Below are 27,518 nucleotides of genomic sequence, written 5' to 3' on the forward strand. Positions count from 1 at the left end.
GATTCGCCGTCTTCCTTTCCTCATCGGCATCGGGGCGCTGCGAGGATACCGTAGCGAGATTTATCACGACCCGTGCGCGCGGGCGCGCTCATCGCGGCCCGAAATCTCGCGAGAGCATCTCCCGCTTCCCCCTCCCCTTTCCTTTAGACGGGTCAGGATTCTTCGAGATCTCTCTCTGCGGTGCCGCTTCGCCTGTCCCTTCCCCCGCCCCACCAGCGCGAGGAGCCAGTCCGTGTCGCGTGCTGCGGCAGCCCATTTAAACAGTCGGAGCGGCCGCTCCGGGTGAACTGCGAGAGTCTCCCGGCTTTTCCCTCCCCATCTCAGGCGGCGGCCGCTCAGAATTGTTCTTCTTTTCCTCCGCTCGCCTCTAGTTTCTTCGCCTCCCCGGCCCGCCGGCCCCGTGCGGGAGCTTCTTTTGAAGTAGGCCTCTCGGGCCGCTCTCCGGCGTTTCTCTCCCTCGTCCCCGAAGGCATCATGTCCGTGGTGGGAATCGATTTGGGCTTCCAGAGCTGCTATGTGGCCGTGGCCCGCGCGGGGGGCATCGAAACGATCGCCAACGAGTACAGCGACCGCTGCACCCCGTGAGTAAACTCCTCCGGCGGGAAGCCGGGGATCAAATTTAAGGCGAAAGCTCCGGGATATGTGAGTGGGGGTGGAGGTGGCGGGGGAAACGCCGCAGAGGGGCCAGGAAGCGCCGCAAACTTGTCAGAGGTGCGGTCCCCCCCTCGAGCGCCGGTGGCCTAGAAAACGCTGCCATCCTCCCTTAAGCTCTACCTTCTCGCTAGAATGGGAAAAGAGGTGATTATCACACGGAGCGGCCACACCTTTGGGTTTGCAAAGCAGAGGGAACGGGGGGGAAGCGCCCTTAATTCGTGAGTAATGCGAGGTGCTGCTGCGTCTGGGAGGAATACCCCCCCTCCTGTTCTCTCTCTCTCTCTCTCTCCCTTCCGCCCCACATGGAGGTGCCCCTGGGAAAAGGTAAGGGAATGGGTTCGGTACCGTCCAGTCGTGGAGCGGACTGCTCTTAAGCAGAGGAAGGGGAAAGGAGCCGCGTTTAAATGTTTCTGAAGCTGCCTCCCCTAAACTGCGGCATGCCTCGAGGGAATCGGAGCTATGATTTGAAAGATCATCCTGACCTAACCAACAGTGGAATGAAAATAAGATAATCTCACCCAGGAGCTTTTACGGTTTATATAAACCATTATGACTATTAAATTTGTATTTGTATATTTTTTTAAAATTTTTTTTTTTTTGCTCGGTTGGGCAGAGGAGAAGGAAGTTCACATAATTGAAAATAGGCATGGGGGGATAGTGGTGGTGTAGGCTTCATCGAAACTGAAGGGAATTTCATGAGGTTGTCAGTTTGCCTCCTCTAAGTGTAACTTCAAAGCTGCTCTAGAAAAATCCTAGGTAATACTTAAAAAATATGTGCAATGCAACACAGCAGTGCATATACCCTGATGAACAAATATGGTGAGCATAGTAGGACTGGACTTTGGATCATCAGTGGGTGATTTGCAGTCATGAAAAATATATTCATTGTTTAATACTAGCATCAACAAAATGTCTCTTTCCCTCCAATCCTTCATTGCACTTTGATATTATTCGTATGCAATTCAAATTCAAATTTTGTATGCTGCTTGGTTCTGCCAATAGTTGTTGCACTTTGGTATTTCCTTTCCCAATGCTGCTCTTTCCTTTCCACTATTTTTAATATTTAGTATTGAAATGAAAAACTCCATTCTATTTAATTTTATTTAAACGGAGAACGTAAATTGGAAGAGATCCAAAGAAGTGCAACAAAGATAATCAGAGACTGGGAATTTGGTATCTTTACTTTTGAAGAGAAGGTTGAGGAGAGGGATGTGAGAGTGGTTCTCTTGTATTTGAAGGAGTGCCATACAAAAAAAGGCTGTGACAGACAAAGCATAATTGTACTACTATTACAAGAAAAAGGTGGTGATTGAATGTTATTTTTAAGTTTACAAAGGAGTGGTTGACAGTAGAATCAATGAGGAGAGGTGGTGGACTTTTTCTTTACTGGATGTGTTTCTTTCTACACTGAACATGAGGTTGGATTCCATTATTTTACCTAAATTACCTCTTGCAAATCAGTGCTTTCCTGGGAAGAGGTTATTTGTCTTCAGGGAGATAAATTTATTTGTCAGATGGTAAACTATTCAGTGAGAAACTTGTTAAGTGTTTCTGAAATCAGGTTCACTAATGTCTTAAGTATATCCTTCAGTGTAGTAGTGTGGAAACTTTAGTGCCCCTAATTCTTAACCAGGACAACCAGTGTGACCAGTTGAGGTATATAAGTTGTAGTGTAGTAACGTACAGAAAGCCAGAATTCTGCCATAAAAGCTTTGATTAGATCAAGAAAATTAATTCAGATAGGTTAATGGAAGCAGCCCTAGTGTACTCTAGCTATACACTTAGTTGGCTTATCATCTGATGCTGCTTCCATTTTCCTTAAAGATGCTAGAAATCCCTTTTAAACTCCACAGTAGAGAACTCTGATCTAGTATTTTGGTGTGGGAAATTTTATATTTTATAAACCTTGGAAATAGGATCATTGATCTCTTTCTTACTCTGTCATGTTCAGTATGTATTTTTTATAAACTGAAATTTAAGACCAATTATATTGCGAACTTGTTTGTTTTTCCTAAGAAAAATTAATCTGTATATGTCTTAAAAGTGAGGAAGTTTAGTTTTTTGTTTCTTGATTCTTTGAATATGTTCAAATATATTCATCTATTCCAATGGTCTTGTACCATAAGTTTTATTAAAAGACACATTACATTAGTAATAGTTTGGATTCTTGGCTAGTATCAGATTTGGAAAGAAGATATTTAAAATTTGATAGTGTAGAATATATTGTGGAGAAATATATGTAAGATATAGGGATGGTGTAGTGGTTAAAGTATTGGCCTAGCAATCAGGAGACTGAATTCTAGTCCCACTTCAGGCATGAAAGCTAGTGGGTGACTTTGAGCCAATCATTCTCTTTCAGCCCAACCCACCTCACACCTGTTGTTCTGAGGAATATTGTATGTATGTTTATGTTGAGTTACGTATAAAGGCAGGATAAATACATTATTTTTCAGTGGTAGTTTGGGCAGCAGTGCATACTGCTTTAAAATAATTCTGTATTGTATTTTCTTCTATCTGTGTAGTTTATAACTACTGAATACAGCAATAAAACAGGCACCTTTTCCAGTAAAGTTTCATTTATATACATTTTTCATGGGGCATACTTGTGGTTTTGAGTGGATTCCATAACACCAGTCTTCTGTGGGATGAATTAGGATGTATATCAACTTCTCTTAATCAGATGCGGAGGTTCTCTAACTATTGATATTATAGTGTTGCATAGTCAACCAAATGTTTAGACTAGATCTGGCATTTTTGTCCATCTATCAAGTCTGTTCCAAGGATTATTATTACCAAATTTTATGTGCTGCCTATCTCTTGGTTCAAGGAGACTCTGAAGATGACTCTGAAAAGATAAAATACTATATATGTTCTCTCTTCAAGCTCTCTTGAAAGTCTGTTTCTTAAAATCAGAAAAGCTAACTTGGAGAAAATTTGGTGGACTATGTTGAATGGATAACTAAAAATGGTTCATGTTCCATAGAAGCAATTTTAATTTACCAAGATTTATTTATTAGATTTATATCTCACCTTTTGTATTTTATAAGCAACTGAAAGCAGGAAATATACACAACATTCAAGTTCTCTGATCTAACTTTTAAAACTTTTTAATTTTATGTTAGGTCATGTGTATCATTTGGACCCAAGAACCGTTCAATTGGAGCTGCAGCCAAGAGCCAGGTAAGGCTTTTATGTTAATTTTTAAAAATAATTATATAATTGCTAGAAAAACATGAAAACACTTAATTGTACCAATTTTCAGTTCGTATGAAAATAGTTGTGTTAAATATTTCTTATTCAGGCTTAATTAATTTGAGTTCTTGAAACATATTTTCTATACTGTGCTTATCCTATAAAAAGTATTCTAACTTGGTGAATAATGTGAAGTGTATTCTGGAATTCTATTCTGGAAATTTTTATAGTGGAGTAAACTAATGTCAATATATCTCGTGTATTTCTTTCCTGTTCTGGTTGTTTCACTGTCCTCAATAATTGAATTTAAGGAGGAATGTAGTCGCTAAATTAAGGCACCTCAAAAATTCCATTCCTGATTCTGGATAAAAGACTTCCAGAAATATACAAACCACACCTGTAAAATTTCTATTGGCCCATTGTATAGGGGATGGAGAGATAATCCAGAGCTGAATTGTTCCAACATGAAATTATAAGGGGGTTGTAATGATATGTCCTTTATTTTATAGTACTTGCATAAGTTTAGAAGTGACATGATTTACCTATGATTATGAATTATAACTATCTTTTGCTTTAATATTTGAACACTATTATAAGATTATTGTGCTTTAGCCAATTATGATTGAATAGGGTCAGCTGCAGTGAGTATTTAAGCAAACTTCATGGAAATTCCAAGGATGTAGAGTAGAGTGGAAAATAAATAAACTATCCCCCACAAAGGAAATAACTTTTATAAAACTGCCAAGAAAATGGTAAGGATACCAGATACTAGGAGTTGAGTTCAATTTGAGGAAATCTTTGTGTTTTCATATAGATACTATACTCAGATGTATTGGACACCTTGTAGTTGCCTGGATCAGTCAAATGTTAACTCAATTTATATGTTAAAATAGAAAAGTGCAAATTATTAATGCAGCTATGTTTCATTTTCTGTGTTAGGGTTGTTAGGTTTTAAAATGGAAATACTGACATGGCCTGCATTATAATAATATGTGTTTTATGAGAGGCTTGGCTTGCAACACTCAGATCAGGTGGTTGCTAACAAATAGGACATAACAAAAAAAATTGATCTTTACATGGCCTTAAAATATAAAGGAACTTGTAAAGATTTTTTATCTTCTGGATAAAGATCTTTACTTTATCTAGATCTTTACTAATCTTACTCATCCACAATATCCTTTCACTGTAAATTCTGACTTGACAGTATATTGACTATTTGCTTTACTAAGGTTTAACCAAAAAATATTTGATACTATCACTAGTTTTTATTTCATTAAGGTTGCAACCCTCCTACCAGAAAGAAATGCATTGAAAAGTTTTCTGGTAGTTGAGTTAGTGAATTAGTTATAGCAAGAAAAAAACAGTTTATTGCACAAGAAAATTAAGTTGCACAATTTAGGTGACTAAATTTCTTCTGATCTCATTTGCACATATGGGTAGTCCTTGGCTTATGACTGTTTAGTAGACATTCAAAGTTATAATGGCACTGAAAAATGTGACTTATGACCAGTCCTCATGCTCACAACCATCACAATATCCCTATGATCATGTGATCAAAATTCAGGTGCTTGGAACAGGCATATATTTACAATGGTTGCAGCATCTCAAGGCCATTTGCAACCTCCCTATCTGGCTTCTGACAAACAAAGTAAATGGGGGAACCCTGATAAATTTAATGACTATATGACTCACTTAATAATGGTGGCAAAAAGGTCATAAAATCAGGCATGACCCAACAACTGCCTTGCCTTAGCTCTGGAAATTCTGGTCTCAATGAGTTGTAAATCTAGGAGTACTTGTAATTGGTTGAGTAAAGTTCCTGAACAGCAAATCCTCAATATTATATATGGAAGTATTATTTTGTATATTCTATTTATGATATATGTTCAATAACTTACAGTTTTCTGATTGTATTGTGTAGCATACTTCGATACTTTGCAAGAAAAATGCGTAAGTTTATACACCATTAAAAATATGACATTATATAAAAGTGTTCTTTTACTTTCTCCTCAAAGTGTTTCTACAGCTTACTGCAAAAGTATTAATGTTCTGTTACATGAAGCTAAATTCTGTTCTTTTCTAGGTAATTTCAAATGCAAAGAATACAGTGCAAGGTTTTAAAAGATTTCATGGTCGTGCATTTTCGGATCCTTTTGTTCAAGATGAAAAAGCTAAACTTGCTTATGAGCTTGTCCAGCTGTCCTCTCTTTCACTTGGCATTAAGGTATGACCTTGAATGTGCACATATGCTTCTTAGAATTTTTGACAGGAAAAAAAAAACAAAAGCAGAAAAATACAGATATTATTCAAATCTTAAGAATTAAACTGCTACAGTCTTCCTTAAAGAGATGAGAGTTCTGTGGCTTATAAATTATTGTTGGTCAGTCAGTCAGCCAGATGTTTAGACTAAATTTCTGCCTACTTATCAAGTTCTTCCCAAGGACTTGAGATAGGGAGATGTTGTTTATTAATATTAAAGTTAAACAATGCAAGATACAAGCTGTTCCAAGTAAAGTTATCTTTTGCAGTTGACTGAGATACATTCTTTGAGATAAAATAAGTATGATCAGAATTTTTTCTCTTAAAAATATGAAAAATAAAGCATACTGTTGATTGCTCTTTTGTGCTTATTTGTGAAGCAAAGGGGAAAATATATTTAAACTTTAAACATACTGTTAAAGATTTAGTGGGGAAAATTACTCTGGAAAATTACAAATTAAAATATCATTTTGTTTCTAACTAAGGTTAAATATATGGAAGAAGAACGAAACTTTACAGTTGAGCAGATTACAGGAATGCTTCTCACTAAACTAAAAGAAACTGCAGAGAATACTCTTAAAAAACCTGTAGTTGACTGTGTTGTATCTGTAAGTAATAAATCTGTATGTTTTTGATCTTTTCTAAATTTAACTTTATTAAAGGTTATGAATGAAAATGAATAAAATTGATTACAGCTTGTTGCTTAGGTTCCTTAATGATGGTTTATCACAGTGCTATACCAGGTGGCTGATATTCTTTATTTACAGATAAGTAAAGGAAAGAGAGTATTTGGATTGTAAATGTGATTAGTCAAATTATTGAAGATTGATATTTTGGCTTGTAAATATTGTGTCTGTCACTTACAGGTTTCCATAAAACTTATGAATATTAGGGTCTTGGTCAAAAATATTTTTCTTTGGCAGCTTAATATTTAGTCACCACAACATGCAAGTATCTTCTGGTTACAATGACAATTCTAGCTGGTCCTGGTTGCTATCATTAACCAAGGGCCATGTGTGCTGTTAAATGAGGCCCTCATCTGACTGTAACCTGTAACTTCCTGCCAACTTCCCCATTGACTTTGCTTGTGGGAAGCTGGCAGGAAATAACAGAAATTGTAGCCACATTACTATAGCTAGTTGCAATGGCAGAATTCTGAAGACTGGTTTAAGTCCCCCCCTGAAGACTGGTCTAAGTTAGTGCTATTGCAAGTTTGAACAATCACTAAATGATTTATAACCTAAAGATCACCTGAAACAAAAACATTTACTTAGGATCCGGGACTACCTTGTTTTTATCTACCCAAGTAACGGTATAGGTATGAAAAACTTCAGGCTCTTTTCAAGCCTGGCAAGGCAGGTTTATCTATGTGCTGATCTTTCTTTTTTGTTGCTGACTTAAATATTCTGTTTAGTAAGATTTTCTATTTTAACATAGATTATTTTGCAGTTCTTGCATTGGTGTCTTATAATAAACAATATGTTTATTTATTAAATATTAGTTGTTAACAATGTTAGTAGCCAGGTCATTTAACCTTTACTTCCCTATCCTATGTGTGACTTGGGGTAAAATATAATAAATGTGGATAAAAATCAAATTATTAAAAATCTTTTATTTGAAAGCATTCCTTTTTAAAAATCAACTTTTAAATGTCTTGTAGGTTCCTTGCTTTTACACAGATGCAGAGCGCAGATCTCTCATGGATGCTACACAGATTGCTGGATTAAACTGCTTGAAGTTAATTAATGAAACTACTGCAGGTAGGTAGATAACTGTAAAGAATACTGAATTATATATTTGCAAGTCTTGCACCCAGGTTTAAGGTTTTTTTAGTCTTAATGGTACTAATTTTTTATTACATTGAGTAAAGGGGAAATAATTCAATATTTATTTCAATTCACTAAACTTTTTTTCTGTTACAGTCATTCAGATTTGTACATGAGTAGAGTAATTATTTTCACATTTTGATTACTTTTAAATGTGAAAGCATAGAAATTCACAGAAATTTTGAAGAACAACAAAACATATCTGAAATATTTTCTCTTTTTAGTGTTTTCAAACAAATTAATCTACAAATTAAAAGTTTTTCAGTTAGTTCTTTTTCTCCAATGGAATAACTTTTTTGTTGTCATTGAGATAGGCCATTGCCTCTCTACATTCTCATAATTTTTTTAAATACAGTACGTTTTGCACAGTGGAAAGATTGAAGAAGATGAGGGAAAAGAACCATTATAAACTGTTTTGAGGTTTAGGGTTTTTTTTTTACAGAAAGCAGCTTAGAGATGCAGCATTTTAGTAAATAACTTGTAGAAATTATTAAAATTGGATTTCAGCCAAAATATTGTGGAGATAAACCCTGAAAAAGGAAAACGGCTTTTCTCTATGGCTTCAGTGTTTCTAGAAATGCTCTCTCTGTATATACTTAGTTTGTACACTGTTTATTTTCTTTATTTTATTCATATTTATTTATTTTATTATGAAACATTTTGAGATTTAGAGAGAGTGTTATGAAAGTTCTTTCTATAATAAAAAGGTAATTTATCATATAGGCTATAACCCATATTAAGAATATATATTTTCTGGTGGATGATTGCAATTGTGCTCTAAATGTTTTAAATGGTATTCTTAGCCAAAAATTAAAACAATTCTTAAATAGAGGATCATGACATTTCTGTATGTTTCTGTTTAGTTGCTCTGGCCTATGGGATCTATAAACAAGACCTGCCTGCATTAGAAGAAAAACCAAGAAATGTGGTATTTGTTGATATAGGGCATTCAGCTTATCAAGTATCTGTTTGTGCATTCAACAAGGGGAAATTGAAGGCAAGTATAAAGTCTATTCATGTTAATTACAATATTTTTACTACCATTATGAGTATTGAAAATGTGGAAGAGTTGATGCATTTGACAAAAAGAGGTAGCAGTTAAGAAATAAAACTAACCAGATGACTGCAAAGAAATAGGATCCTTCTACCCCCACCTCCCAAATCCTCTCAGAACTAATCCTTCCATTGCCCCCACCATCTTGTCAGAACTGATGAAGCTTCTTGGATAAGAAGTGAAATGTCTTCTTCAAAAAAAACAACAGCTCAGTTGCCTTTTGAAAAAGTACCTTTGAGGCATAAAACTAATTGTTTAAAGGAAAGTTGTAGTAGAAACATCACAGTAACTGGTTTGGACATTGCAGTAAGCCATTGCCCTAACTTATAATGTGATTTGTGTTGTTAAGGCATAGCAGTTTAATGTTATGGCATATTAACCATTTTTGTGTTTATAGCTGAATGTTTTGCGTTATTCAGTTTAGTATTAGTAATTCAGCAAACCATGACTTAATGTAATATATCAACTTGGAAGCTTCTTATAAAAAGCAATATAATGAACCAAACTGCAGTGATTGCTTTATATGTGACTAGCAGAGGAGGTAATACCTTACATTTATTATATCCTTTAATGTTCATAATGTCAAATATTTTTTGATTGATTCATACATTCATTCATTCATCATTCAAATTCTATAGTTGCCCATCTCAACCAATGGCTCTGGGCAGCTTATACAGTAATTTAAAAATATACCCCAAAAGTGGGTGGAAAAGTCTGTGCATCTTATAGAGTGGGTGTTGCTTAAGCCCTGCCCATCCACAACCCCCCACCCTCTACCTCCCAGCAGTTTGCCTTCTTGCAGCAAACAGCCTGGTCAGCTTCAGCAGAGCTTGGTTTAGCACGAGCATCTGATTGGCGGTTGGATCGGCCTCCCAGAATACCAATGATCAGCTGTTCCAGGCTGCGGGGATTGCCGCCTCCGCATATCCCATATTTGGCCTCCATGCACCCCATTTTGGAATGGGACGAAAATGGGACGCACAGAGGCCAAAAATGGGACATACAGAAGCGGCGATAGGTGGTGGCAATGGGCGGCGGTGATCCCTGCATTCTGGAACATCTGATCGGTGGTATTCCGGAGTACGAACCAAGGCTGGAAGGGTGCAGAGCTAAAACCCACCCACCCCCATGTCCTGCACTGGCTTATCTGAGCACCCTGCCAGCCAGGCACTGAAACGCCACAACTACCAGCACAGCAAGACTGGGGGGCTCTCCAGACTCTCTGTATATATATGAGCGTGCAATTCCTGCTTCAGTCGGGACATTGAAGCTGCTGGCAGCTTTGGTTGAGGGGAGGGTGGCAGCAGCCACCTGAGCAGCGAGGCGGGGGTGGTGGAGCTGCCCCATCCCCACCCTGCACCAGCTTACCTGAGTCCCCAGTGTCACAACTGCCGCCGCAGTGAGACAGAGGAGGAGAGCTCTCCAAACTGTGTATGAGAGAAAGAGTGCACGATCCCTGCTTCAGTCAGGGCATTTAAGCTGCTGGCAGCAGGCGGGGCAGGAGCCACCTGAGCAGCCATTTTTTTCTTCCTCCCCACTGAAGCAGTGGTGGGCTTCTGTGGGACAGTAGGGCCTCTCATTTCTTCCCTGGTGTGGGGAACTCAAGCACTTAAGCTGCTGGCGGCGGCAGCCACCTAATAATTGCCCCCAACCAGCCAGCCAGCATTGGCCGATCTGCTCCTTGCCTTAGCAGCCGGTGCAAAGCCTCACCATTCTCGTCCTCCCCGCCCAAGCAGCAACAGGCTCTGCAGGATAGGGTCTCATTCCTGCCCCAGCGCAGCAAACTCTGGGGGGCTGGACGCAGGTGTGAAGGGCCTGGCCCCGCAGTGCTTCGGCGCTAAGTTGAAGGCTTCATTCAGCCTTCAAACATTAAGGCTGGCCGTGGAATCGGAATCGGCCATATGCAGGAACCAAAGTTGTTCGTGGCTCTGGTGTGCTGCTCACTTGCATGTGCCAGCCTTACTGTTTGAAGGCTGAATGAAGTGTTCAACTGAGCGAGGAAGCGCTGAGGGGCCGGGCCCTTCACACCTGCGCCCAGCCCACCAGAGTTCGCTGCGCCAGGGCAGGAATGAGACCCTGTCCCGAGGAGCCCTCTGCTGCTTGGGCAGGGGGGACGATGAGGAGAATGGCGAGGTTTTGTGTCAGCCGGGAAGGAGCAGTTCAGGTGGTGCTGGCTGGTTAGTTGGGGAGGGGGCAATCATTGTTGCTTAGGTGGTTACTGCCGCCAGCAGCTTGGATGCCCCAACTAAAGCAGGGATTGCTTCCTCGCTCTCAAACACACACACACATACACAGAGAGAGTTTGGAAAGCCACCCTCTCTCTCTGTCTCACTGGGGTGACAATTGCGGCGCTTCAGTGCTTGGTTGGCAGGGCGCTCAGGTAAGCTGGTGCAGGGCCGCCCATGCCACTGCCAGCAGCTTGGGTGTCTTGTACAGATCACTCTCTCTCCCATACACATACACACATACAATTGAATCTCACCCCATTTGCATGCAAGCCCGCTCACCCCAATGAGGTCTCATTAATTGGTTAAGTGGAAAGTAGGGGGGGGGGTTGGGAGGGGGGAGTATCAGGAGACTGGCAAACACTTTTCATGCCAAGAATGAAAGTTTCTGGGTCCTTGACTGCAAGAGGGGGTGGGTGCCTGAATCTGCGCGGTATTATAGCACCCAGGACCATCCATTCCCAGCACAAAAAGCATTTCCCAACCAACTCTCCCTTTCTCAAAGCAAAGGCAAAGAAATAGAGAAACAAAGAGAGGAGACAAGATGTTTACAAGGTAAGTGAGTCCTTGTGGCAGGAAGGGAGCGAGAAGCATGAGGTATCTTCGTGGGTCAGGGAGACCTTGAGGGCCTGTTCTGTCACTAGCGCCCCCCCCCCAGCCTTCCCCCCGGCCTTCCCCACCTTGAGATACCTCATGTGCACATTGATGTTCTTGAATTGTGAGCTCTTACAAAAGTATTCCCTCCTTGTGTATTGCAAACAGCTATTTCCAGTGGGGAAAACAGGACAAAGAAAGAGGAGAGGAGATCGAGGAAGGAGAAAGAAGGAGGGGAAGGAAGAAGAAAGAAAGAATGAAGAGGAAAGGAAAAAGGGAGGGAGGGAAGAAAGAAAGGAAGGAAGGAAGGAAGGAAGGAAGGAAGGAAGGAAGGAAGGAAGGAAGGAAGGAAGGAAGGAAGGAAGGAAGATTAAAATGAGAGAGAGTGAGGGTCTGAGGTAAATCCTGCCTTAGCACTTGGCCACCAGTAGCCCTGCTGCCTTTTGCCATCCCCTTGTCCCCTCCTCCTGACCTCTCTTGGTGGTCTCCCATCCTATTACTGAGGATGCTTTGGTTACCAGATCTCCTTGTAAGGAGATGGAGTGGGCCTCCTTCTGACCCACACACTTTGCCTTCCCGCACATACCATGAGCAACCTGGCCGAGGAGAGTGAGCACAGCAGCAGTGGGAGCTGGCCACACCCACCCTGGGCCCCCAAAGTCAACCACAATCTGATGTGGCCCTCAATGAAATTGAGTTTGATGCCCCTGATGTACATGTATTCCTCGACTTATAAATAGTTCATTTAGTGACCGTTCAAAGTTACAACAGCACTAAAAAAGTAACTTATGATCATTTTTCATACTTACAACTGTTGCATCATTCCCATGATCATGTGATTAAAATTCAGATGCTGAGCAACTGATTCATATTTATGATGGTTGCAGTGTTCTGGGATCATGTGATGCCCTTTTGCAACCTTCTGACAAGCAAAATCAATGGGGAAGACATTCACAACTGTGGCAAAAAAAGGTCGTAAAATGGGGCAAAACTCACTTAACAACCATCTCACTCAGCAAGAGAAATTTGGGGCTCAGTTGTGGTTGTAAGTCGAGGACTACCTGTATTGCTCACTTTAACCCTGAGTGAAAACAAGCATTGCCTATGTTGGAACTGAAATAAATAATGGCACTGTTTGTGATTTGTTGAGCAAGGATGTACCCATCTGGAACATGGATTCCTAGATGGTGAATTGAAAGAGTGGGTTTCATTTGTGATATCAACATTGCAAAAAACAAATTACGTTTTTAAAAAGAAGAAATTCAGAATACGATCTATACATATGCAAACATCCTGAAATTATTTACCATTGAATCATACTTGCAGTTAAAGTTACGTTGATGTGAAAGGTTGATCAGAAGTGAAAATAGACAATGCAAAAAGAACAATTACTGCAGAGTATAATGTCTTTACCTTTATTGCAAAACCTGAAAATTAGCACATAACACTCTCTGACATTGTCAAATAAATCATGAACAATATAAAGTTCACTCTTATTTTCCAATTATATGTGGCTCCATTTCAGGCATCCAGTAAAGAGACAAAGCAACATTTCATTTAATGAACATTTCATTGTTCATTGTGACTGTTTATTCCCCCTGGAAAAGTGACAAGAACGGACAAAGTGACAACTGAGAGGAGCTTGACTGTAGCACATAATATCTGTGCAGGATGGGGGTAGCTAGTCCTTTTCTCAGTTGGTTTATTTAAATAAGCTATGTATGCTCATAAGTAGAAAGGAAATTGGAATAAATTCACTTCACTCTCCAGGCAGGTTAATGGATGCTTAAAGATATGGTATGGTAGTCATTAACTCACATTTAGATTATACCAGGTGGTTTAGCCATATCACAACCATATCCTCTGAATAATTTGCTAAGTATAATAGCATGGTTCAGTACATTATGGAAACGCGTTCTCTCTGCATAAATTATTCTGTAATTGACAGTTGCTAAGGACATTAAAGATACATAGTCTAGTGCCGTGATGGCGAACCTATGGCACGTGTGCCAGAGGTGGCATGCAGAGCCCTTTCTGGGCATGCGAGCTATCACCCCAGCTCAGCTCCCGCTAGCCAGCTCATCTTTGGGTCTCTGCTGCAAATGCATGGGGGGCAGGGGCATGCAGGGGAGGGCACATGTGCAGGGGATGCACGCGCATGCACAGTGGCATGGGGCACATGCATGGGGATGCACGCACATTGCACTTTGGGGATGTGTGTGCATGAGCGCTTTGGGCACTCGGTGTCGAAAAGGTTAGCCATCACTGGTCTAGTACAATGTTTTCTATGTTACGGTAACTTTTCTTTCTGTTTGGAATTGTCTTGTTATTGATGTGTAAGTAGGATTGGTGTGTGTATATGTGCATGCACATGCGTGCACGCATGAGTTCTAGTGATTAACATTCATACTATATGGCTGCTGTAATTTGTTAAATTAGTACTTTATATGACTGAACTGGATTCATTATCGATGATTCGGTTAATCGGTTGATTAATAACTTGCCATCTGTTTAATAGATAATATGCTTTTTCTTTTTATTGTGAAGGTACTTGCAACAGCATTTGACACAATGCTTGGTGGCAGGAAATTTGATGAAGTATTAGTAAATTATTTTTGTGAAGAATTTGGGAAGAAATACAAACTAGATATAAAGTCCAAAATTCGGGCCCTGTTAAGATTATCTCAGGAATGTGAGAAGCTGAAGAAACTGATGAGTGCAAATGCTTCTGACCTCCCCATGAACATAGAATGCTTCATGAATGATATTGATGTCTCTGGGACTATGAACAGGTATTGCAGATTAATACACCTTAGTAATGAAATTCTAAAAGCTTTTTTAAAAAAATCAGTGTTTTAAGTATGCAAGCACACTCCCTTGTTTACATGTTTATTTTAATTGTTTGGCTAAATGGTATATGTAGTTTTTGCTTAAGAATGCTAATTGGAAACTGGAATCTCCATTGTTAATGATACAATTGTTAGTTGAAAAAAACCCCACATGATTGTGTCACTAAGCCACATCAGTTCTAGCAGTTTTCAGTTGCCATTTCTAAGTGAGGAGCGCGTTAAGCAAGGACCTCACTTGTCTGTAACTTGTGACTTCCTGCCAGCTTCCCCATTGACTTTGGTTGTCAATAGCCAACAGGGAAGGTAACAGGTCGTGATTGTGTGGCCACAGAATGCTGCAGTGCTCATAAGTACAAGGATTGGTCATAACTACTGCTTATTCAACATCTCTGTAAGTTCAAACTATCGTTGAACAAGTGTTTGTTAAATAACAACTACCTGTAATGAAGGAAATGGAAAAGTGGACAGTTATATGTTAGAATTAGGAAAATTATTAACAGTTTCTACTACAGTTTTTTTTTAATCTCTCCATTCTTTCTCCAGAGCTGGATCTGAGGTTTTGATAATGTGAATTAATTAGGAGTGCTGTTTCTATCATCTTGGAATGATGTGTAGGTGTAGATGTAATCTCCAAAATTGCTGCCAAATTACAGTTTTAACATGGAAAAAAGAGAAGAGTATTAAATATATAAGAAATAATTACATAATACATAATGTTAAGCTCAGCTTAGCTTGTCCTCTCTGGCATAAGTGGTGGATGGAGAAGACATTGTATAACTCAGAGAAAACAAGTTATGTACCCCATCTGAAAATAGTCATTGTATTTATAAATGTATATTTCTTTAAATAAATTAGTCTGCAAATACTATATTATTGCAATAGCATATCCAAAAGTATATAACAAAATTTTTTAATCATTAATTCAAAACCCATGACCATAATTCCGTATTTGTGTGTGTCTCTCTCTCTCTGTTTCTCTCTCTCTCTTTCTCTCTTTCCATCTCTATCTTATCTAATCTATATATATGCTATGTATTTAATCCTTGATTTGTACTCTATAACTTTGAAAACATAAGTGACAATTTTACTGTAAGTTGGAATGAGAAAAAGAGGAATGTGTAATATCTTAATATAAAGAAACTCAATTTCTATGTGGCATGCTTTGATAAAATTGGTTCTTATGGATTGTGTGAGTGAAATAAAGAAAAAGAAGCATCTTATCTAAAACAAAAAAGAGCTGAGGAATACAGCAGACTGAACTATCTGAGTTTTGGTTTATAATCTAAATATAACTTACTAAATGCAGCTCTGTGAATGTTGCCAATTTGAGGGATTATTTAAGAGTCTGCCATTAATCTTTATGCTTGTTTTCATAAAAAAATTTTTCCATTTCTACCCATAGAGGTAAATTCTTAGAGATGTGTGATGATCTTTTGGCCAGAATAGAACCACCTCTTCGTAGCGTCTTAGATCAAGCTAGTAAGTATACATTTTGTTATTTGGAGTACAGTGCAGGACTAATAAATGTAACTGCAGAAACACTAAAGTGCGTAGTACAGCAATTTATGTTTTGTAACTGCTGGATAAAATAAAATGAGCACCACTAATGGTCAGTGATGTAGAAGTTAGTATTAGGAAAGTTCAGATTCAAGCACTCAATCAGCTATTAAGTTCTCTTGGTGACTTTGGTTACTTTCTTTCATTCAGTCCACTAACTTCACAAGGTTGAGAATAAAATTAAAATACTAAGAATGTTTGCCCTAAGCTTCAGGAAAAAGATGGCATGTAAATCCAGCAAACAAAAAGATATTTGGAAATATCATAATTCTCTATCAAAGCACAACTGTATCTTCTTAAGTTTGTATTGTAAATATTATTAAATATATTCATTATGTTGATTTCAGACTACAAATACCTTTGTTTTCGTATAATTAGATTGCAAAATTTAAAACAGTCTGGACTTTTGGTAGAAAAAAATACTGTCATTTGTAAGGACTATGTTTGACTGGAAATTTAACTATGTTTTCATGTCTAGAAAATACTAGCCATGCTATTGTTCGTGTATTATGTTGCCCAGTTACATGTATTATGTTGCCCAGTTATACACACATACTGTGTATGTGTGTATATGATACCAACCCTCAAATATATTCCCCTTCCCAGTAAACAGCCCCTCAAGATATATGAATATGCAATATCATCCAATCAACATCAAAGATATATTTATAAAGAAAAAAGCTCTTCTAAACATCTGGTAGACAAGCCCTAAGGATTGCTTTGAGGGCAGTATATTCCATAGTTTTAAAGCTATAACCGAGAAAACAGTAATAGAGTTGGAAGGGACCTTGGGCATTTTCTACTCCAACCCCCTGCTCAAATAGGAAACCCTATACTATTTCAGACTGATGATTGTCCAATAACTTTTAAAAACCTCCTTTTCTGCTTGAGAAAAATCTCTTGAGAAAATACTGAAGATAGAAATACAATTAAAAATTACAATATATTTTCCTTATTAAGATCCAAATGGAATACTTCAAAAACATTTCTTTCACTTGAATTTGTTGTGTGTATATGTGTATTCCCAGACTAATATGCCAATGATGCTTGCATTGCTTAAAATGTCATTGTAGCACATGTTGAAACCTGTGGGATTCAACTAATGCAAATGAATTTAGAATGACTACTGGTGTTTTTCTTCACAGAATTAAAGAAGGAGGATATCTGTGCAGTTGAAATAGTAGGAGGGACTACCAGAATACCTGCTGTAAAAGAGCGGATCAGTAAATTTTTTGGTAAAGAAGTCAGTACAACTTTGAATGCAGATGAAGCTGTCACACGAGGCTGTGCATTGCAGGTAAGAATGGTGGTATGCTGAAAAATATGTTTTCTGCTACAAATGTAGTTTTTAATTCAACACTGGTTAACTTTCAGTTTCAAAGGAGCTACAGATAAATGTTATGGTTGAATTGGAAAGAAATATTGAGTATTTGTTTAGGAAATGCATTTTACTCCAGTTAAATGAGTTTTTTAAATGCAAATTTATATAGTCCAAAACCCAACACAGTTGCACAAACTAGAATGTGTACAGTGTAACATTTTTCTCCTTTCCACTCCTCTGCAGTCCCTTCCCTACACAAATATCTAGCACATTTTGGGGTCTTCCTTTCATACGTGTGATCAACTCCAGAAGAAAGAGAGATTGTGCCCTAAAATTTCAGTGGATGTTTCTTTTGTATTGTCTCAGCATATTTGGCAATAGGGATGTGCAGCACTTCCAATCTGAAGCTAATAAAGTGCTTTGGAGCAGGCTGGTTTTCTGGTTTATTTACTCATTTATACAATGAACTGCTGAGATTCATAGTTTGTGAGAAGGATGGCTTTATAAATCTTAAATCAATCAAGACTTTTCTGTATCTGATTAGAGCTATAGCTTTTATTACTTATTGCCTTTTATTTTTTTTAAAGACTTATGTTTTAGTGACATATTAAACATGTAGTGACATATTAAGCATGTTAACCTTTTTAAAATAAAACTGGGATTCAAACTTTGTAAAATAACTCAGTGACACTTTCACTTTCCTTCTCTTTGCCACATAACGATATAAGCATATCTTTTCAAATATTTGCAATTATCAGTTATGTTTAGTAAACAAGTGTGGATAATGTGTTCACCTCTAATTTGTCTAATTATTATATAACTAAAGATATATGAAGCTGGCTTCTTGAGTAAAAGCTCAGTGGGGAATTGTAGCCTGTTTCCAACTGAAACGGGTTGTTTTGGGGTGGAATAGCTACAAAAAACAAAAGAGAAGTTTGTGCAAGTGGGTGGCAACCAATTGAAGCAGCAAAGAAATAAACTTTTCCATCTATAACTGAATTATATTTTCATAGCTTTAATTTTTTAAAATTAAATTGAGGTGATGAGATGAAGTCTGACAAGTGCAAAGAGATGTGACAGACAAGATGATAAGGCACTGTACTTTCATGCTCTTTACATCCAGAGTTTGACCCTATGACCATACGTTAATTGAATAAACAAGAGTTTTGGAAATAGAAATCTATCAGCCTTTTGGTATTATACATAATGATATATGATTTGATATTATACATAATTTGATGCTACCGAACTTTTTTTTTTCTTACAGTGTGCTATTCTATCACCAGCTTTTAAAGTGAGGGAATTTTCTATCACAGATTTGGTGCCGTACCCCATTTCTTTAAAATGGAACTCCCCTGCAGAAGAGGGGATAAGGTAACTCCTAAAAAAGCTGTATTGTATATCCTGTTATAATGTACATGTATATAAAACTCCATAAACATAGCATTAACAGTTTTTCATATATTTAAACAATTGACATAATTTTTGTAATGTAAGCCTTTTCTGTGCCTCAAAAAATGCTTATTTGGGTGAACAAGGATGTATTCTTTTTATAGTGATTGTGAAGTATTTCCAAAGAATCATGCTGCACCTTTCTCCAAAGTCCTTACGTTTTACAGAAAGGAACCCTTTACTTTGGAAGCTTATTACAGTTCTCCTAAAGAATTGCCATACCCAAACCCTGCAATAGGTATGTAGCTGTGTATTTAATATATGTATCACAATCTAGGAACACACCTGTCAGTTATTTTGTCATGAAATCTTGTGTTAGTGTTATCATCCTTGCTAAAATGTAAGACAAAGCCTGATTTGTAAGATTGTAGTCAATACAGTTATGTTTGAGATTGCCGGGGCCTATCATAAACCTTCTTGGTCCATGGCAAAGTTAGAAGAGTAGCAGTACATGCTGCATATTAGCTAGAAAGAATAGCATATAAGCTATTCATAGCATAGCTGGGAAGGAAGGACACAACTGGGGATGAAAAATGATTAAGGCAGAAAAAAGGACAAGATGGGTAGAGAGGGGTAAAGAAAACTAGACCAAAATTGAAGAGATGGAGGCAGGATTTTTTAAAAAAATAAGATAGTAGAGTTTCAAGGGGAATGACGCATTTTACCAGAGCAGGTGGCAATAAACTTGGCACATTCTACTGAATGCAAGGAACCTAAGATGCTTTTCCCAAAGGAAAGAATCGAGAGATCTATTTTCACATCCATAGAGCAGATCGTGCAACCAAGTCTTTAAAATGACAGTGTCCCCATAATTTAAAATAATTCACTACAGTATCCATCTGTCTACAACTGTCCTTGAGCTGTGGAATATGTAGCAAAGTGACTCGGTTTCAGGGGAAATGTTATCCTCATTTCAATGAACCTTCTTAGCACTTAACCATTGACTTAAAGAAATATCCTAGACAGATATAGAAGCGCTTCAAATTCATTTTATTTGCTCTGCCTTACTTTCTGTTATCTAGAACTGCCAGAGACCCAAGAGAAGAATGTATATTTGGGGAAAGAACCTGTTTACCTTTGAACAGAGTAGTATTTTCGAGGCACTGAAACTAACAGCCTATATCTATCTCTCTTAGAAATTTAAAGATATGATGATTAAATACTGTCTATTGTTTTAACCAATTGTTTAATTAATAATTAGGTTATAATAATTTAAATTCCTGTTTTGATTGTTTTAAATAGTGAAAATGCAAGATAAATGTTTAGTAAAATAACTTATCAATAAAGGAAAATCAAATATTTGCTGCTATATAGTATCTTTGGTTTTATGTATTTAGAAAATTCCATGATCTTCTTTTAAGTTAGCAAATTTTGTACTGCATTTATTAAAACATAATAAAGGAAATAATGGAATCAGTAGATATTTCAACTATTTTCTGTTAACAGTTCCAATTTAATTTTTTTACTTCAATGAAAGTATTTTATATTTCCCATTTAGCTCAATTTTTAGTTCAGAAAGTAATACCCCAAAAGGATGGATCCAGTTCCAAAGTGAAAGTGAAAGTCAGAGTAAACATCCATGGCATTTTCAGTGTTTCAAGTGCATCACTTGTGGAAGTTCATAAATCAGAAGAAAATGAAGAGCCTATGGAAACAGATCAACATACAAAAGATGAAGAGGTAATGTTTATTTATTGTTGTTTTTTTGCCAAATGTTGCTCTGCTAATTTAACAACAATTTAGTTCTGGTAACAGCTTCCTTTATAATTAAATTTCCAAATACAGGATTTTGCAGATCCAAGTCTAAGTGTTACAAGATTATATAAAAACTGCATCTATAGGGTGTGTTGATTTTGCTAACCATTAACAGTGTCCACTGATTTGTATGGAGAATGTCTACTTCTAAATAGGTGGTTAAAGAACTTAAATTCATGAAAGTAAACACATAAGTTCTGGAGTGTACCATATATGCCATGGTGGCTAACCTTTTCGGCACCGAGTGCCCAAACCAACGCGCATGCATGGGAGCACCAGAAACCGGAAGCTTAGCTTCCCAGCATGATCATGCCCACCAGCCACCTGGTCTTCCGGTTTCTAACGCGCATGCACGCACAAAGATCAGCTGGCTGGCGCGCACTGGGGAGCTGCTCTTCTGGTTTCCATTGCTCCTGTGCACACAAAGACCAGCTGGCCAGCACACATGCCGTGCTGGAACCCAGAAGAACAACAGGCAATGGCTTTGCGTGCCACTTCTGGCATGCGTGGCATAGGTTCGCTATCACAGATATATGCTATTAAAACAAAGTGTTGCTTAACAATCTGCAAACGAGCTGTCAGTTACGTGCCTTAAAATAACATCAACAAAATGTGCTTTCCTTCTAAAAAATAAAGAGGTGGAATGGGATGGAACCCATGCAGTTGAGTTTCTTTTGGTATCTGAAATTCAGTGTTGTAACAATCCCTTCAGTGATTAGTACTACAAGTTGTTGAGTGTGGGTGGGCATGGGGTCTTGAATTCAGAGGAGGACTTTCAGTTGCCCATATTCAATAACGGGGGGTTCATGTAATCCAACATCTTGCTTTCTAATTTCAGAAGATGCAAATAGACCAGGAAGAGCAACAGAAAAATGAGGAACAACAACAACAAACACAAGCTGAAAACAAGACTGAGTCTGAGGAAATGGAGGTAAAAGTTATGTCTGAAAATAAAACATGCTCTAAAATCAGTTGAATAATAGAAAGAAAATGGCAAATGGCTTTTCTACTCTAGGGATGACTAAAATAAAATTATTAAACAGCCTATTTGTAAAATAATTTGATACTTTTTTCAGTACATGTTTTTAAAGGCATATGTCCCAGTTCAGTTGATGGGACAATTTAGGGCAGAGTTGTTCATGAAATTGAATAGCCTAAAAACCAGAATTCATTACATGTTTCTGTCTTGAATTCTTTTTTAAAATACCGTTTTAATGCAGACATCTCAGGCCGGATCGAAAGAAAAGAAAACTGACCAGCCTCCTCAAGCTAAGAAAGCTAAAGTAAAGACAACAACAGTTGATCTTCCAATTGAGAATCATTTGGTGTGGCAGATAGGAAAGGATACATTGAACTTGTTTATTGAGAATGAGGTAAGTTAATTTAAAACACTTAACATGGGATTTTGGCCAGAATTGAAACCAAAAGATGCAATGTAGCGTTGTAATCTCACCCTGTCATCCTGCAGTAAAGGAAGGTGTGATGAACTATTAATGGTTAATATTTATTGTTTACTTTAGAAGAGATAACAGTGGGCTGTCTTGTTTGGGCTCAGAAGGTAAGCTGTTCTGACCCAAACCCTTTTCCAATAAAACAAACACGAACAAAGAGAACAGAAACCTTTTAATGATTCTTATGAATCCCTGGTTAAAAGGCTGCTGCAAACTAATTAACTTTGATAAGTACGAGCCTCGCCAAAACTGCGAGGCTGCCAAGAATAACAGATAAGGTTACCTAGAACTATTTTACAACACAAGTCTTCAAATACCAACTAAGATACTGCAATGTCCACGAGGCTCGAGTTTCAAACGTCTTTGCTTTCTGCAAAGAACGTCCGATTCACAGCTGGCTTTTATCTTCTTGAAGGAGGGGCCATTACGTTGCAGCCTTACTCCTGAGTCTCCCATGCTGCTGCAGCTGCTCTTTCCTGCAAGCAGCCCTGCGCGCATGCACACTTGGCACAGGCTCCTCCTCGCTGCTGTCAGCCCCCACAATCTCTGAAGGCAGCAGTCCACTCCCTAATACTCCTGGCCCCTCATCTGAGTCCTCGCTCTCCTCAGCCACCCGCACCTGCGGCCGGCTAACCACAACATAAGCAGTGTTTGCATGAGATGCTAACAGAGAATACCAGGACACAAGCTAAATTGGAAAATTAAAAGATACTTTGGAAGAAGGTAGTGTCCAACTAGTTGTTGTTAAGAAAACAGCATAGAGCTCTCTGAATTTATCAGACGTCAAGCTTGTTTCCTTGGAGGATGCTTCAGGTGAGAGAATGTAATAGTACACAGTCACAGTAACCATTTTATATTTCCTGCAGGGTAAAATGATCATGCAGGATAAACTGGAGAAGGAACGGAATGATGCCAAGAATGCAGTGGAGGAGTATGTTTATGAAATGAGAGACAAACTCTGTGGCGTGTATGAAAAATTTGTTAGTGATGAGGTAGGTATTTGATGATGTGCAACTAGGAAAAATAAGCTCAGAATGATCTAACATCAGTGTTGCTAGTGTCCAGCTTATCTGACTAAATTTTCAAGCATTTCCACAGATGTGCTTAATTTAATGAGATAGCACATTTTAGGCAATGTAAGCTTCTGTGGAATTTGCTGCTACATCCTTTTTACAAATTTGTTTTCTAACTGTTAAGTTTCAAATCTTGATATCTTTGACCCACTGATCTCTTTTTAACTCCACAAATATTTACAATACAAATAGTCCTTGCTTAATGACCACTTTTTTCAGCAACTATTTGACGCTACAATGATGCTGAATGAGGAGACTTAAAGACTGTCCTTGAAGTTGCAGCCATTGCAATGTCCCTGCAATCATGTGATTGCGATTTAGGCTCTTGGTAACTGGTGCACAATTACAGTACAGTAATCCCAGTATTCTGCGGTCATATGATCACCACTGATGCTCACTGATGGAACAGTTGTCGTAAGTCAGCATGGTCAAGTGATTTTTCACTTTATGACCATGCCACTTAGCAATTAAGTTCTGGTCCCATTATGGTCATTAATTGAGGACTGTCTGCATTATATAACCTGGTAGCATATTTGGTTATCAAAATTAGGAAGCTGGGAATTCAGTTCAATTGTATCAGAGCCATTCTTCACTGAAGAATAATATTTTAATTTATCTGAATTATTTACAGGATCGTAATAGCTTCACTTTGAAGTTGGAAGACACTGAGAATTGGCTGTATGAAGAGGGTGAAGATCAACCAAAGCAAGTTTATATTGATAAACTTGCTGAAATGAAAGTAAGTGGAATGGAAAACCCCCAGGTTTTCTTAGGTTATAAAGATTTTCTGTTTATTGAGCAACAGAAAGAAAAATTGAAATTTAACTAATCCATTTGATCCTGATAGCATGTAGTATAATGTTCCTTTTTCCATGAAAACATAATATGTAATGTTCTGCCTTTAACATTCCTTAACAAGTAGTATTTGGATATTTTTAAACTGAGTCCTTTAGTGAATCATCTTTCTGTAAAAAAATTTCACATGTAATTATTAGGAAACATTTGAATATGCCGGCCAGGTTCATGTATTAGGAATAAGCTAAGGTTTATTCAGCTTGACTTCTGTGTCCTATGAACTAAGCCATTAACCTTTAAACAATATATTAGAGTGATGATATGTACAATTTTAGCTTTTGGGGCCTATTCAGCAAACCATAGTTAAACTACAATTTAGCCATATGAACTAGTTGTAGATTTCAGTCACACAATGTTATACATGTATTGTTGAGAAATGCATATTCGTTGGTCATCTTAGAGAAAGCCCTTCTGCCTTCATATATTTATCATTGCTTTGAGGTTTTTTTATGAGGTAGGCTAATAAACATGGTGCTTCCTTTAATGCAATGCTTTAGTTTTTATGGCAGTTCAGGTTGAAGGTTGAATTTGGTCTAGATATGCTAGAAGTCATACTCCAAAAACAGATGAGGCTAGGAGGAAAACTAGATTTGATTTATTTAGTTAAAATTATGTGTTTAGTTTGCTTTTTATGTCACAGTTAATTTTAGAGGGCACTCGTTAATATTAGTGCCTGTTTATGTAACGGTCTTCAGTTATGGCACATTGGGTATGCCCTCCAGTCTCTCTCCAAAAGACAATTGCATTGCAGGCTGGAGGCCAAACCCAAGACTTTGAAGGGCTACAAGTTATAGCATGCTTAATTTGAAATAATTTCAGCAACTTAAAGCAGTTTTTAATATGAGCGCCATTCATCTTGCAGGATACTAACTCCTTGATAAATTTTGCTCTTAATTCAGGCTGTGGGACAGCCCATTCAGGCACGATTTCAAGAATCTGAAGAAAGACCAAAAGCTTTTGAAGAGCTTGGAAAACATGTTCAACAATATATGAAAGCTGTTCATGCATTTAAAGAAAAGGTGGCCTTTTATCTTTCTTAACCTTCAAAATAGATTTTAAAAATCTCCATTCTTTTTTCAGCACTAAATTGTAAGAATGTTTTCTTCCCACCCCACCCCACCCCCCCCGCAGGATGAGCAATATGACCACTTAGACCCTGCCGAAATGGCTAAAGTGGAGAAGAGTACAAATGAAGCAATGGAATGGATGAACAACAAGCTTAATCTTCAGCACAAGCGAAGTCTTACTTTGGACCCAGTTATTACAGCAAAGGAAATTGAAGCAAAAACGAAAGTAAATAAGTTTTTAAACTTAATGCACTGGTGATATGGTTTGTTTTAGACTTTTTCTATAGATTTTACAGATAAAATTATCTCAGGCTGGGAAAAAAATATATGATTTGATTCAAATCTTTTAAGCCACAAATTAATAAGTGTTTCATACACATCTTGGAAAAAGAAGGAATGGGGGTACCATACTTTGATACTTTTTAAAGCTTTGATACTTTTAGCTCTGATACTTTAAAGTAGCAGAGCTCACATTGTTCCTCTTGTTTTGGAAGATTAACAAAGCAGTGAACGGACATTTTAAAAAAATAGTGGTTGTCTTTCCAACCCATTTAATGGTCTTCTTTGATTTGAATATCAAGATGAAAGAGTTAATTATTGATGGGAAAAAAAGGAATTATATTAAATTTTTACAAAGATTCTGCATCTATTCCAAGGATAGATTAGACAACAATAGAGCCGAACATTTTAGTGACTACTATGATTTCTCGTAAATTTATTCTGACTAACCTGCAGAGTTAAATTTAGATTTAGCTAGTTACCCTCCTTCACTGTAAGATTTTTTAAATTTCATCTTGAGAATGTAAAAGGGATGTTTTATGGTGTAAAAGATCTTATTACAAAGAAAAAAAAAACAATTTTGGATTGAACAAACAACACATGGATAGTAACCTAGATAAATGTTTCAATGTGGTTGTCAAGGAAAATTATTTCAGCATTACTAAATATATCATTGTATTTACATTGTTGACATTTAGCCCAATTAAGGATATCATTGGCCATTCCATGTTAACCTTCATACATTTTGGGAAGCAGCTTTGGTATAATTTGTCATTCCGTGCTGTCCAACTTTCATTTCAGGAACTAATAAACATCTGTAATCCTATTGTTACCAAACCCAAACCCAAAGTGGAACTGCCAAAAGAGGATCAAAACCCAGCAGAACAGAATGGTCCAGTAGAAGGTCAGGGTGATTCCACCAAGGCTTCTCAGACTGCTGAACAGCATACAGATTCAACAGCTCCAACATCTACAGAAAAGAAACTTCCGGAAATGGATATTGATTGAATTCCAGTTCTTTATATTACATACTATATAGCTTTATAGCTTTATGTTGTCTACTTTATGATCTGAATATAAATGGGAGCCAATTGAGAACTGTTATTTTCTCACAGTACCTTTTGGGATGGGATTAGTTAGTAGGGAGCAGCAAACTCTTGGTTAGTTAAATCTTCAGTTGGATAAGTTCTGTCTTTTGCTATATGATGCCAGAAATCCTTGATAGCTATTAGATTTGCACATCTGCTCTTTCAGTTTAATCCTGTTCATGTTGTGAATCCCGTTATTTAAAGTGTGTAAGAGCAACTAGAACAGTTTGGTGATTTGTTTTTAATCTACAATTAAATTACTATTGTGGATTGAAACAACATTAGTTGGTGGAAAATTACCAGAAGTATTTAAAGCTCTGGTTCTAACACAAAAGAGCATAATAAAGATATTAGATTGTGATCCCTTTGGAATTATGGAGGCAATAATAGCATGTTTTATACCTGCAAGTTTAATACATTTTTATTGCACCATTTTATGGTTATGTGAGATATAAGGCAACATGGCTCAGATGAGTTATTCAGGTTAAATGTAAAGAAATGAAGTAGCTGGAGTGTTTTTTCCCGGTTCATGTTCACACAAATTAATATTCATTATGTCCTAGGTGTTGTATCAAATCGTTTATCCGATATGCAGAATAGCATTTATCTAAAATATGCTATTAGATCCAATATGTATCCTCATGATAAATTTCTCCCCAGCTATAAGAAATGCTATGTAAATTTCTGTCTCTAGCTTAGTTGTAGGGGAAAAAGGAGGGTATACTGCTAGCTGCCTCTGGATTATTCTGATTAGTAGCTAACATAGAAGATAGTTTTTGTTTTCCTACACTTGAAAATGATTGTTTTCTCTTCCAGCTAAAGAAGGAATCTAGCAGTTTGCTCTTGTGTTCATTTATACTTTGGCTGTGTTATTCTTCTAGTATTGATAATTGTCATTAACTTGTATGTGTTGAAATCAAATGAAAGCTTCCATACACATTACAAGAAATAAATGCACTGGATTCTA

The 27,518-nt window shown here is 37.5% G+C and overlaps 1 protein-coding gene across 1 annotated transcript; it reads left to right on the top strand.

The window, feature by feature from the left end:
* On the top strand, window positions 1-27,518 carry HSPA4 (heat shock protein family A (Hsp70) member 4). The gene is made up of 19 exons (XM_026696431.2): window positions 1-581; window positions 3,777-3,834; window positions 5,930-6,070; window positions 6,591-6,713; window positions 7,766-7,865; window positions 8,795-8,928; window positions 14,352-14,596; window positions 16,056-16,132; window positions 17,356-17,507; window positions 18,799-18,905; window positions 19,088-19,221; window positions 20,482-20,663; window positions 21,577-21,669; window positions 21,959-22,111; window positions 23,056-23,181; window positions 23,894-24,001; window positions 25,017-25,136; window positions 25,249-25,410; window positions 26,265-27,518. Exons 1-19 carry the CDS (start codon window positions 475-477, stop codon window positions 26,469-26,471), a joined length of 2,529 nt encoding a protein of 842 aa, XP_026552216.1. The 5' UTR covers window positions 1-474; the 3' UTR covers window positions 26,472-27,518.

This window comes from Pseudonaja textilis, chromosome 2 (genome assembly GCF_049901715.1).
Source record: "Pseudonaja textilis isolate UNSWEBS1 chromosome 2, rPseTex1.2, whole genome shotgun sequence".
Taxonomy (NCBI): domain Eukaryota; kingdom Metazoa; phylum Chordata; class Lepidosauria; order Squamata; family Elapidae; genus Pseudonaja; species Pseudonaja textilis.